Source organism: Meriones unguiculatus, chromosome 15 (genome assembly GCF_030254825.1).
Source record: "Meriones unguiculatus strain TT.TT164.6M chromosome 15, Bangor_MerUng_6.1, whole genome shotgun sequence".
Lineage (NCBI taxonomy): Eukaryota > Metazoa > Chordata > Mammalia > Rodentia > Muridae > Meriones > Meriones unguiculatus.
Genome location: NC_083362.1, coordinates 10,333,413 through 10,345,935, shown reverse-complemented (window position 1 = coordinate 10,345,935; position 12,523 = coordinate 10,333,413). Strand labels below are relative to the sequence as shown.

At 37.5% G+C, this 12,523-nt stretch overlaps 1 protein-coding gene across 1 annotated transcript in view; it reads right to left on the bottom strand.

Moving 5' to 3' along the window:
- Positions 1-12,523, bottom strand: part of Smchd1 (structural maintenance of chromosomes flexible hinge domain containing 1) — a 112,906-nt gene that overhangs the window by 41,272 nt on the left and 59,111 nt on the right. Inside the window, exons 22-28 of the mRNA XM_060368153.1 lie at positions 12,294-12,366; positions 9,726-9,865; positions 8,290-8,424; positions 6,415-6,642; positions 4,958-5,106; positions 2,564-2,652; positions 1,896-2,014 (exon numbers count right to left, since the gene is read on the bottom strand). Of these exons, the coding sequence (XP_060224136.1) occupies positions 1,896-2,014; positions 2,564-2,652; positions 4,958-5,106; positions 6,415-6,642; positions 8,290-8,424; positions 9,726-9,865; positions 12,294-12,366 (933 nt within the window). The remainder of the gene's footprint in view (positions 1-1,895; positions 2,015-2,563; positions 2,653-4,957; positions 5,107-6,414; positions 6,643-8,289; positions 8,425-9,725; positions 9,866-12,293; positions 12,367-12,523) is intronic.

Below are 12,523 nucleotides of genomic sequence, written 5' to 3'. Positions count from 1 at the left end.
ACCCTCAAAAAGATTCCTAATCTATAAATATAAAGCACTTCAAAATTGGCAACTTTTCGAGTGTCATGTTAGTAGTCAAAACCTTTTGGATCTCAGAACATTTCAAATGTTGTATTAGGGATGCTCAATCTTTATTTGTACTTTTCTTTAACCTCAAACACAAGCATACCTGAAACTTGGCTCTTATATTTTCCCCTCGGTTTGTAATTGTTTTTTCACTGTGCCTTTTCTTTAGGTGTTTCCAGAAGCAATGCCTTAATTTAACAACAAAGGTCCGTCCTGACCAACCTACATGATAGCATGCTAGTATCTTCACTATTTTTTCTTCCCATTATTTATTTATTTTTTTGCATGCCCTCCCCTTTGTCAAAATGATATTCACACTGAGTAGGGCTCTTGTTGATGCTTATCAATTATTCGGAATAGTGGCCATTACACCATATCAATGAGTCAAGAAACCAGTCACTGATCTTTGCAACATGACTAGATGGTCTAACTCATTGTAGACCAGAAATGGCACAGAGGCACTCAGGTTTTAACAGTGGCTCCTCAGGACCCATATCCTGTATGTGTAGACTTACTCATGTACACATTTAAATCTGTTTTGTCTTTATATGTCTGGGTGCTTTTACTACATGTACGGCTATGCAATACTTGTGTGTGAAAGTGTACTTAAGATGAGTCAAACAGCATGTTTATATGCTGTTAGAAATAATTTAGTGGTCTGGGAACACTCAAGGTGTAAAAAGGCAGGTTATACTTCAGGACTAATGAGGTCAACGAGGAGAGGAGGCTGTGCACATTGTGTGCACAGAGAAACAAGAAGCAGACTGTCCGCCCAAAGCAACAGTCGTGCATTCATCCTCTCATTTCATGACACATAAGAGCTGAAAGGAGATAATGGAGTAACCTGAAATCAGAATGAGCAGGCTTTCGATGAACATAACTCATAAGAGTTCCTTAGCATTAGAAATAATAGCCTAACAGGGAAGGCAGAAACTAGTGGGGAAACGCCACAGGGGAGCCTCTTTTTCATGGTTGTCCTGTCAAGGCAATAGCCCAAGAATCAGACTCTGGATGCCTGGGAGAACTCCTTTTGCTACCCAACACTGCCTTGCAGGTTTCTTCAAGACCCAGTTCTATCCTTCTGCTTAATGCTGGCTTTAACCTTTTCAAGAAAAGCACTCCATGCTTTTTTAAGCTCCAAGAATTTCATCACGGCCTTTGCTTTTAAAGCTAAACTGAATTAACTGTACAGTGGCAAAGTTAACAGTATCCTGTTTTAATACAGGGGTAAACATTAAGTTTTATTTAAATATCTAACTGAAAATGTACATAAATGTGTACATGTAGGTAGACATACATGTATACAAATAGAGTGAAATATTATAGCAACTACAATTTCCTTCACAGTAATATTGTTAAAGGAAAAGCAATGATGGCTGCAAGTGAATGATGGGATCTAAGAAAACACCTGCTATTCCATTTACTTTTATTTGCAAACGTGCAAAGCAATTTTTTTTTTATTTTGAAGGTTCTGGGTCTTACAAATGCTAGCCACACAATTTCATAAATAAAACTTTTTTTGTTTGTTTGTATAAATAAAAGTTTTAATGTCTGTGAAGAAGTTTTGACGTTAATCAAGGCTGCCAAGATGATTCATCACAGGAATCTGCCACCAAGTCCAAGCTCAGCGCCTGGGACTCATGGTGGAAGGAGAGAATGGACTCCCACAAGTTGTCCTTGGCTCCAAACATGCACCACGGCAAGCACTTCGCCAAGTGTAATGTGTATTCACATACGATAATAAAATACAATTTTTAAAAATTAAAAATACGTAAAGTTAAACTTCCAACTTTTTCAAACACAAAAGCAATTTTATAGGGTAGTCATACCTCCAAAGTAGTTTTCAAGTTTGAGCTATCAAGTCCAACTCCAGCAATTGACAAAGCAGATAAAGAATCTGGTGAAAATGCCGAAATCTGATTTCCATACTGATCTGTAACTATTACAACTTTAAAAGAAAAAAATAGCTTCAAATTAAAATCATTTTTAAGATGTATCTTACACATAAAGTATACTTTGATGCTTTAAATTACTCTCATACATAGGTAATATACATATTATCTCTCATAACCATTAAACTATATCAAGAACCTGTGCAGAAATGTTTAAATACCGCTTTTAATTTTTGAGGTACACGGTTAACATTATTTGTTTATGAGGTGCTAGAGATTGAGCACAGGTCCACATACACGGTAGACATGCGCTAGCAATGAACTACATTTCAATGCCTAAATCAGGCTTTTTACTAAAATTTAATAGAAAAGTTTGATAGTATTTAATTTTTCTAGTTATAAGAAAAAAAAGGTTACACAGGAATCAATTCACTCAAACTTTTAATACTGATTATTATTTCTTGTAACAAAGGCAATATTTCTAAAACAAACTGTCTTATAAAACTGAGTTTCAATGAATGATATTCAAAAAATATCTTTCACACCATATATTTTAAAATATTAGTGAAAGTCAGCATCATACAAAAATAAATAGGTATACTAACCTATTTCTCCTTGAAGCTCTTGGCCCATCTGCACTGTTTTGTCTCCTTTTAACTCACATTTTAAATGTTTGGGATCATCAGGAAGAGGTCTAAAATTGGTTTAGTTAAAAGGTTTTAATTAACCATTAATTGCAGAAACAGTGACGAACAACCACATATATAATGCCCTACATTTAAATACAACAGCACCTCTCCAAAACTTTCATTTTTAAGTTATTGACTATACAGAAGTTACATTATACTCTTTATATTACATTTTAAAAGTTATAAGAAGAACCACTGTCAATAGACGAGTAAGAATAAATCACAACAATGAATTGTAGTCAGAGCAGAGAGAACAGCATAGACTAGAGGAATACAGTGTTAGTTGTTGGTAAGATTGGCCAAGGAGGTAGTGTGGCAGGAAAGTGGTCTTTTGCTCATTTATACCAGGTTCTATTCTCTGAGCTGTGTATATTAATTCTGATTGAACTCAGTTTCAAAATTCCCCACTAACCAATGTCTAATTTTTCCCTCCTAAAAACCACACCCTATCTTTTGTATATTTCAGGCCTCTGTTGCTTTCAGTTAAAGGACTTTCCTTTGGTGCATTTTTACTGTTACTAAGAGAGCAATTAAGTACAGGGTTATAATTACGAAAAGGATTAATCACTGTCAATCATATGTAGTGCCACCACTTGTAATCCCAGCAGTTGGGAGGCTGAGGCAGGAGGATCATAACTTTGAATCCAGCCTGGACTACAGAGCAGGACTCTGTCTCTAACAAAACCCCAACAATTACCCACTATGTACAATGCAGCTTTACTGTAAAGACAATCTCCCATATTTTATAGAAATTAAAAGGTGATTTTTTTTTTTTAATCCTAGAAGCAACTTTTTTTTTCCCAGGTGAGCTTTTTATTCCTGCATAAATGGTCTGGCACCACGAGCAAGCTGATCTCTCACAGTCCTCGTCTCCGGGCTAACAGTTCTACCACCCTTCAACCCGCCAATGAAGCCATTGAACTACTGCCCAGCATGGAGGCTGGCACTAGCTGCTGCTTTTTAAGGAAATGAGAGCTTGACCCTGGCACCAAGCCAGAAGTGGTGGTGATGATTCTGCCAGCTTCCTCTTCCCCTGGCAATCGTGACTAAGGTTTTCTGCGATGAGGGCCTCAGCTGACAGTGGGAAGTTTGTCTCAGTAGTGTCCCTTTCTGACCCTGTCTGGATCACTGTTGTCACTTTCCAAAATACAGTGGCAGGATGCTGATGTGAAGCCAGAAGCTGGCAGCAAGACCTACAGAGAACTCTGAACTCTACTGCAATGTCCTTGCCCTGGCCCCCACCCCACCTGCTGGAAAAGCAAACCAAATCCTGCTGAGCCACAGCTGCTCAGGAATCAGGCACAGACCTGAAAAGAACCATGCACTCTTCATCACTTGGTACACTCAAAGCACCTAAACGCCCCACAAGGTAGGTTTCACTACTCTCCGCACTTTCCAGGGTTAACAGGCTCAGCGGGGAAGCCGCAGGCTTGCCTTAATGTCTCAGTGTAATACGGCAGTGATGATGTGTCCTGAGCCCTTGTTCTAAGGTTAGCCCTTCTCAGCAGTTCTCAGCCTTCCTAATGCTGAGACCCCTTCATGAGTTCCTCCTGCTGTGGTGAGCCCAACATAAAATTATTTTTGTTGCTACTCATAACTATAACTTTGCTGGTATGAACTGTAATGTTCAATACCTATGTTTCCTGATGGCTTTAGCTGATCCCTGTGAAAGGATAATTAGAAACCACAGAGGAGCCATGACCCACAGGTTGAGAACCACTGCCTTAGGACCCAGGACATCTAAGAAAGCAAGAGATGGGAAAGGGGAATAAGTGTCTATTTTAAAGGCCGTAACTCCTTTTTTTTTTTTTTTAAGATTTATTTATTGTGTATACAATGTGTGTTTTGCATATACACCTGCATGCCAGAAGAGGGCACTGGATTTCATTTTAGATGGCTGTGAGCCACCATGTGGTTGCTAGGAGTTGAACTCAGGACCTCTTAACCTCTGAGCCATCTCTTCAGCCCCCAAGGCAGTAACTCTTTAAGTTACTCTGATCCTGAAAATGTCTGGAGCTTGACAAGAGAGGTGGCCACAGCAACTGAACTTCACCTGCCAGAGTGCGAGAGGGAGTTCTAGGCATTGATTGCATTCCACCACTCTCAGGGAGGGAAGCTTCCTCTCCCTCTCCGAGAGTAGCACAGCACAGTGACTCTAGAAGACTTGGCTATAGTGGCCAGTGGCAGCCCTGGACAGTCCTACGGCACTAGAAGCAACTTTCCCCCCCCCAAAAGAGTACACCGCAGAAAACTATTCTGTTATGGTATGCTAAGTCTGAAAATATGCCAAATTACAACAAGTTCACCAACCTTACTGTAAAGGCGCTTTCCAGAGACACATGATCATCTTGGAAAGACACCTGGCAGTAGCGTCCATCTTTCACAGAGGTTGGTACTTGGACATCAGGAAGCAGGCCTTGCAGCAAATGTTCCTTGTTGACCTCAGGCGTCCAGTTGACCTAGGAGGGATTCACACAGCACAAAGCTCAGAGGCGTACTTAAAGCCTTTCCATAGCCATACCCATTTGCTTTCCAAAGATTCTCGCTCTCACACCTCCCTTCCCCTTCCCTCTAACCTCTCTTTGCTCTCTTCCCTCTTCTCTCTCCCTCCCTCCTTCCGCCTCTCCTCTCCCTCTTTCCCTCCCATCCTGCCTTTCTCTCCTTCTTTCCCTCTCCCCTTCTCTACTCCCCTGATCTTTTGGAACAGGGGTCCAGAGAGAACTAGCTGCCACCAAACCCATGTTGCTTAGGATAGAGATGAACTCATGACCTTCTGCCTCCCAGCTGCCAGCATTACAGGACTGCCACTACACCCCACCTATATACTGAAGAAGCTTAAAGCTAATTATAATTTACCACCACCCCAAGCTGAAGAAACACAAAGATTCATTTATTATTTGTATGGTACTCTGCCTGCATATGTGCCAGCAGGACAGAGGAGTATACCAGATTTCATCAGAGATGGTTAGAAGCCGGGAATTGAACTCAGGACCTTTGCAAGAACAGCCAGTGCTCTTTATCCTCTGGAGCCATCTCTCCAGGTTCTTTTTCTTCTTTTAATGTATTTTCTTGAGACAGAGTCTATGGAGCCTTGATTATCCTAGAACACTCTATACAGACCAGGGTGGCCTTAAAATCAGAGCCCCAGCTCTTCTGTCTCCCAAGTCCTGGGATTAAAGACCACCACACCGAGCTAGAAAGTCACTTTATAATCACAAATATATCATAGCATAAACAGTAATAAATATATCATAAACAGTGTCTTTGTTTTTGCTGCAAATATTTCTGAATCATACTTTCTACAAGTTCACTAAATTTCTACCTTTATTTTATAGGAACACAAACACTTATTTCTCATCGGTAAAAACATATTGATTGTAGTTGTTCTAATCTTTTTTTTTAAGATTTATTTATTTTATGTATATGAGTATTCTGTCTGCATTTACATCTGCCAGAAGAGGGAAACAGTTCATATTATAGATGGTTGTGAGCCACCATGTGGTTGCCAGGAATTGAACTCATGACCTTTAGAAGAGCAGACAGTGCTCTTGACTGCTGATCCATCTCTCCAGCCTAGTTGTTCCAATCTTAATTAATTGAGTCTAATAATGATTTAACAATCACAATCCAATACCACAATTTCCTTAGCACCAACCTAATAACAGTGTTTTTCTTTGATAAACAATTTCTTAAGGATATCCACAAATTTTCAATTTTATAAACACAATCAAGTTTTTACAAGTAAACAATTTTTAAAGAATACTTACTTTAATCTTTTCTGCCAAGGATGGTGTGATATTGATTTCTCTTTCTCCTTCATCATACATTTGAAAAATTAGATTGCGCATTATATCGCCTGCTATCCAATTAACCTCATCCTGATGTTTGATCTGGATTGCTTTTTGTCCCTCTACACTAAATATCTGTAGACGAGCAACGTGGCTACTGGGAAGTAATTTGATAGTCTTTTCCACTGGTAACACATCTTTACAACTCTAGAAGAGAAAACATAAACACAACAAGTGACCTATGTAATCCTTTTCTCTTTTCTTTCACAGTGGATCCATGGCACTGTCTAACAATTTAGTTTCAATATTAGGGAAGATCATAGTTACATTGTAGGTTTTATCATTTATGAGGCAGATGTGGTGGCACCCACCTGTAATCTTAGAACTTGGGAGGTGTAGGCAGGAGGTCAGGAGTTCAAGCCATCTCAGCTACACAGTAAGTTCAAGGTCAGCCTGGAATATACAGGAGACCCTGCCTTTAAAACAAACAGAAAAAATATACTTTTAATAATATATATTTTACACCATCAGGCATAAATGGCATTGGGTACATTCTGAAAACTACTAACAAAGATGCCTTCTCTGTTTTTGAATTTAAAACTATTATGAATTCACAAGATTTAAATTAAGTCACAGATTCAATTGCCATCAATTAATAAAGAAACCATGATGCTTCCATAAAATTGGAGACAAGTTGCTGCCATAGAAAATATTACTTTTTATTATTAAATTCTATAGAAATGTTATTTTTTTTCTATTAATAGCACACAGGGACAAATGAACAAACTTGTTTATATCCAGAAGGGTTTTAGATGCCATAAAAACTGAGCTTATCAATATACTGAGAAATTTATATTGATTATTAATATACTACAGTTGTACAGATCCATCATATAGAAGTTGCTTACAGGCATAGAAAATTAAACTATTATTCCATTACTTCTTTAATAAACCATAACACCTTCAACAGCAAAATCATGTATAACTTCCTCATTATAAAATATCAAGCAACTTATTTTAAAGGCATACAAATTTACTTGACCCCTTACTCTCAAGGTTTGCTGCATAAAAGCAGATATAACCTGCCATTTGTCTTTACTTAACTGAATTCCTGGTATTCTGATGCTGCTGTATAATTAAGTCCCATTGGCCCCAAAGGCCATATCCTCCACATCCCCACATAACAGAAAGTCCTCTACTTGACAGTTTGCATGCACACAAACACACAAGTACTTACTTACATTACTGCATAAAGAAAATACATCCTAGAGCTGAGTGTGGTGGTACATGCCTTTAATCCCAGCACTCAGGAGGTGGAGGCAGGCAGATTTCTGGGAGCTCAAGGCCAGCCTGACCTACAAATAGTCCAGCACAGTCAGGGCTTTATAACAAGAAAAACCCTGTGGGGGGGGGAGGGGGGAAAGAAGCATCTTAAATATTTTAAGGTTATCACAGGCACATACTGCTTTTGTGGATACACCTGGGTTCAGTTCCTACTACATAAATCTGGTGGCTCACAGCTGCCTGTTACTTTAGCTTCAAGGGATCCAATGCTTCTGAGGATACACATGTGAATGCAAACACATGCACGCGCACACACACACACCACCCCTAATTTTAAAATATACCTTTAAAAGAGAAAAATATAATCACTACTAGTTATAAACATTGTAACAGATGATCAAGATTACTAGCATGTGATATAAAATGTTAAAATACTGTTATATTTCACATTGTACTTAAGAGAAACACCAACATTGCATATTTTAGCATCAAACAACTTTGCATAAAATACTCCACAGCTGTTAAAGGCCTTAACAACTTGGTGTGATACCAATGAGAGCAGTAGCTTACAGGTATCTCAATCCTGGCGGTCAGTGTCTGGTCTTTCTTAATGTTCTGAACTTGAATTGCTGATCCTGTTAGGATGCTGGTTCCAGAGCTACTACAATCCACAGTGTAGACTGGTAGGCTTGGAGCACCTAGAAACTAGACAGAGGATGGAAGATCCATGAAACTACTCAGTCACTGTTCAAATTCTTGAGTAATTTACCACAGCTAGTATTTCTGGCTCTATACTGGAAAGTTCTAAATACAACTCAAAATGCTAGAATTTAATAAAAATTGATTTTTCTATCTTACATAAAATTTATCCTTTTAGAAAAGCTAACTTCCTCAAACATTATTCTTTTTTATTTAAAAAAGATGGAGCTGAGTTATAAATGTTACTGCCATCTCTTCAGCCCTCTTTTTCACTTTGAGTTGCTTTTGTAGTAGACCTTACCCCACCTTTGTTTATTCACTCACTGAAAATCCTGAAAGACAGTTTTATCATTCTATTTATAAATGAAACACTTTCTCTACAGTTAGGGGAGGGAGATGGGAAGATGGCTCAATAGCTGATAAAGCACTTCCATGCAAGCAGAAGGACCTGGATTTGAACCCCCAGAAACCATGTAAAAAGCTGGTTTTAGTAGTGCATGCACCTCTCCAATCAGTGTTCCAAAAGCAAGGTAGAAGTCAGAGACAGGAAACACCCCTGAAATTATTCTGCCATATGCATTCCAACACATGAAAGCAGACACACAAAGAGAGATACATACATACATACATACATATATATATATGGGGGGAAATAAAGAGAAGGGAGAAAACTTTCACCCACAGACCTACCAAACTCTAGAGCTGGGCGTGGTAGTGAAGGCCTTTAATCCCAAATACTAAAGAGACTAACTAAGGCAGTAGAAAGAATCATAAATTTAAGCCTTCTTGGGCTACAAGGCCAGCTTGAACAACTTTCAAATCCTGTCTCAAAACAAAAAAATCAAAAGAGGGCTGAGGATACAGCTTAATGGTAGAGCATCTGATTAGTATGAACAAGCCCTTAAATTCAGTTCCCAATACAGTAAAGGAAAAAGAAAAAGAAATCAAAGAAAGAACCAAAACTAGGAAGAGCTAGTGTCTTTAATGGCTTGGGCTATTAAAAACCTTTTGACAAGGAAAGGTCCTAAGAATTTTCCCATGGACTAATCATGAAGATTTGATTTCCAAACAAACAAACAAACAAACAAACAAACAAACACAAACAAACAAAACCAAACAAAAAACAAAGTCAGATTTATTTCCTTTGGTTTTATTAAATTATCTTACAAAATTCAAAAGCAAAAAACAATGCAAAAACTTACTATTTAAGGTTTAACCTTAAAGCAGCAAAAAGTCACTGCTGTTTACTAACATAAAAATCAAAACAAAACCTAATTATCCATAGCTGTATGTCACAATAAGCTTACCTTACAATGAACAATCAGTTTTGGTTGTGTGGTTATGTTGTCTGACTCATCCACAACTTCCACCTGAAATGGGAAAGCTGTTCCATTCTCTATAACTAGAATTTCTGAGTCAGGTTTCACTTTTAGTTGACGAGGGGGACCTATCAGGAAATTATGTAATAAAATACATATTCAGCAGAATCAATAAATTGAATTTTTTGTACTTAACAGTTATAAATGATGCAAGAAAGAAAAAAGAATAGAGAACTTAATAAATTCTCTCTTCTAAATGTAATTTGTGTATGTGATGGAATAGGTCTCAATAGCATAGTTAAATGTCTGATATCTAGGGTTAGTTTTACATAAGCTGTAATATACTAAGTAACTCAACTGAAATATTACCTAAATAGTCCCAAAAAAACCTTAAAATATTTCAGAGGAAAAACATTCAAGAAGCAAAATAAATTTATAAAAATAGTTTATTTATAATATTTAACTTTGTACAATGACTGATGTTTCCAGCACAAGCAATAACATGCTGTTTTCAGGCATCATAACATAGTTCAAGAAAGCAGGATGCAACTCTGTAATTGCACAATTCTAGCATCAGTGAGTTGGAGACTAGTATGGGCTATGTAATAAAACTATGTTCCCCCAAACAAACTCCTGGTGGCTATGTAGTCATATAAGCAGATTAAGTATACTGATCACCCTTTGAGATCATAAGGCAGTTATATCATGTATTTTCTGTAAGACTAATAAAATGGGTCTATACTTGTACAATATATTGACTATACGCTCCACATTCCCTAATACTTTAAAATTCAATTTATGCTAAATACTGATAAAAGTATACAAAGTTACTAGACACATTTACTTTACTTTATACTATTGATTAATACAAATATTTAAAATGTGCCACCTACCATGTCATGTTTTAAGCAAGCACGACTATGCTCATTACATACAACACAGGTTCTATACCTCCATTTTAGAGGGATAGAAGCATCCACAAACATCAGAAAATATTTGATCAAGAGACTACAAAAAGAAAATACTTAATACAAAGAGATGCACAGGGCCCGAGGTCAGTTAGTGGCAAAGTCAAGCTTAAGACCTGGTTTATGATGAAGTTTCTTCACTTCTATCACAACACTATGCTATTTGCAAAACACCAAAAATGTGCCTAAGTAATAAGATTTCTACAAGTCAATTCCATATGGCTTAGCTTCCTTCTAAAAACCTACATATTTATTACTATAAACGAACATTTTTCCCCACTAGTGCCAATTTTCACTTCTTGATCAATCAATCAATATATGAACCTCTAAGAAGTTCAATTTGTAAATGCAAATACGCTATTGGTTCCTCCTGCTAGCATCTAGTATGAACTGCATTTTTATCACTTGTAGACAAAGGACTTCTAAGCATCATAGCTAAACTTACATGCAAACTGTCCCTAGGCCTTTTTGTCTAGGATCAAGTGTAAAACACTTATTAAGCAAAATCTTAAGTGTTTCACAAATACTAGCAGGTCTCATTTTGCACAGGACAGTGTTAAAGAAAGCTCATGTATTTTAGTACTGTGCTCTCAGTTCAACAACTGCAAAGCCATGCGGGGAAGGACTACCCATATTAACTCATTTAGCTGCTACAGCCCCATGAGACTAGGTAAGTCTCTCAGTTGTTTGAAAAAGCATCCCACTATCTCTCCCTCTTCTCCAAGCATGCCCCTCCCCAAGTCCACTGAGAAGGGAGGTCTTCCTCCCCTTCCTTCTGATCCTAGTCTATCAGGTCTTATCAGGAGTGGCTGCACTCTCTTAGAACCCATGGCAGTTTAGTGTCCAAGTGGGTTCCAAAGTAATGGGAACAGGGACTGTCTCTGACATGAACTGATTGGGCTGCTCTTTGATCACCTCCCCCTGAAGGAGGAGCAGCCTTACCAGGACCTTTAATTTTTAAGATATGAAAGTTATACCAATAAAAAATTGGTACAGGAGACTCAGTTTTAACCTAAATCTAATAAGTGTATCTCTAAAAACTATTTCCCAAAGACACAATTAGTACTTGCAAATTTCCCCCAAGATTGTGTTACATTTTGCAGTTTAGAATTTATTTATGTTTGTTTATTTGTTTGTTTATTGTGGTTGGTAGTTTTTAAGATTCACACTGAAGCTGAGGGTGTAGCTCAGTTGATAAGAGTACTTGCCTAGAATGCAGCCCTAAGTTTAATCCCAACCCCACATAAACCAGGTCTGTTGGTACATGCCCGTAATCCATCACTTGGGAGGTTGAGGCCTCATCCTTGGCTACCTAAGCAGTCTCTAAGGCCAGCCTGGTCTATACTGTCTCATTTTTTCCCTTTATCTTGGTCCTACCCCCTGTTTTTAAAGAAGTAAAAACTTGGAGATATTAACAATCTTACTCAAACATCAAACTGTAGAAACAGTATCATTCATGTGCACATACGTCCCCATATACATAATTAAACTGCAGCTTCAACATCCTACATCCTGGCCAATCACCACTATTGTAATCTAAGAATGTTTAAAAAGTAACTATTACAAATATTTTTCAAAATAGTATTACCAGGTAGCAATCTAATTTTCAAAATCTGTGAGTCTTCTTTTAAACCCGGAAGAATAACCTTTAGATTAAAATTCTGTTGAAAAAAAAAAAAAAACAGCAAAAATTACACCTCAGTTTTAAATAAGTAGCTTACCATTTCAATTCTTTCAGTTTTTACTTCCTCATCATTACATAAATATACTCGTAATTTTAGTCAGTAAAATTATTACAAATATTTAAAATTTAAATAT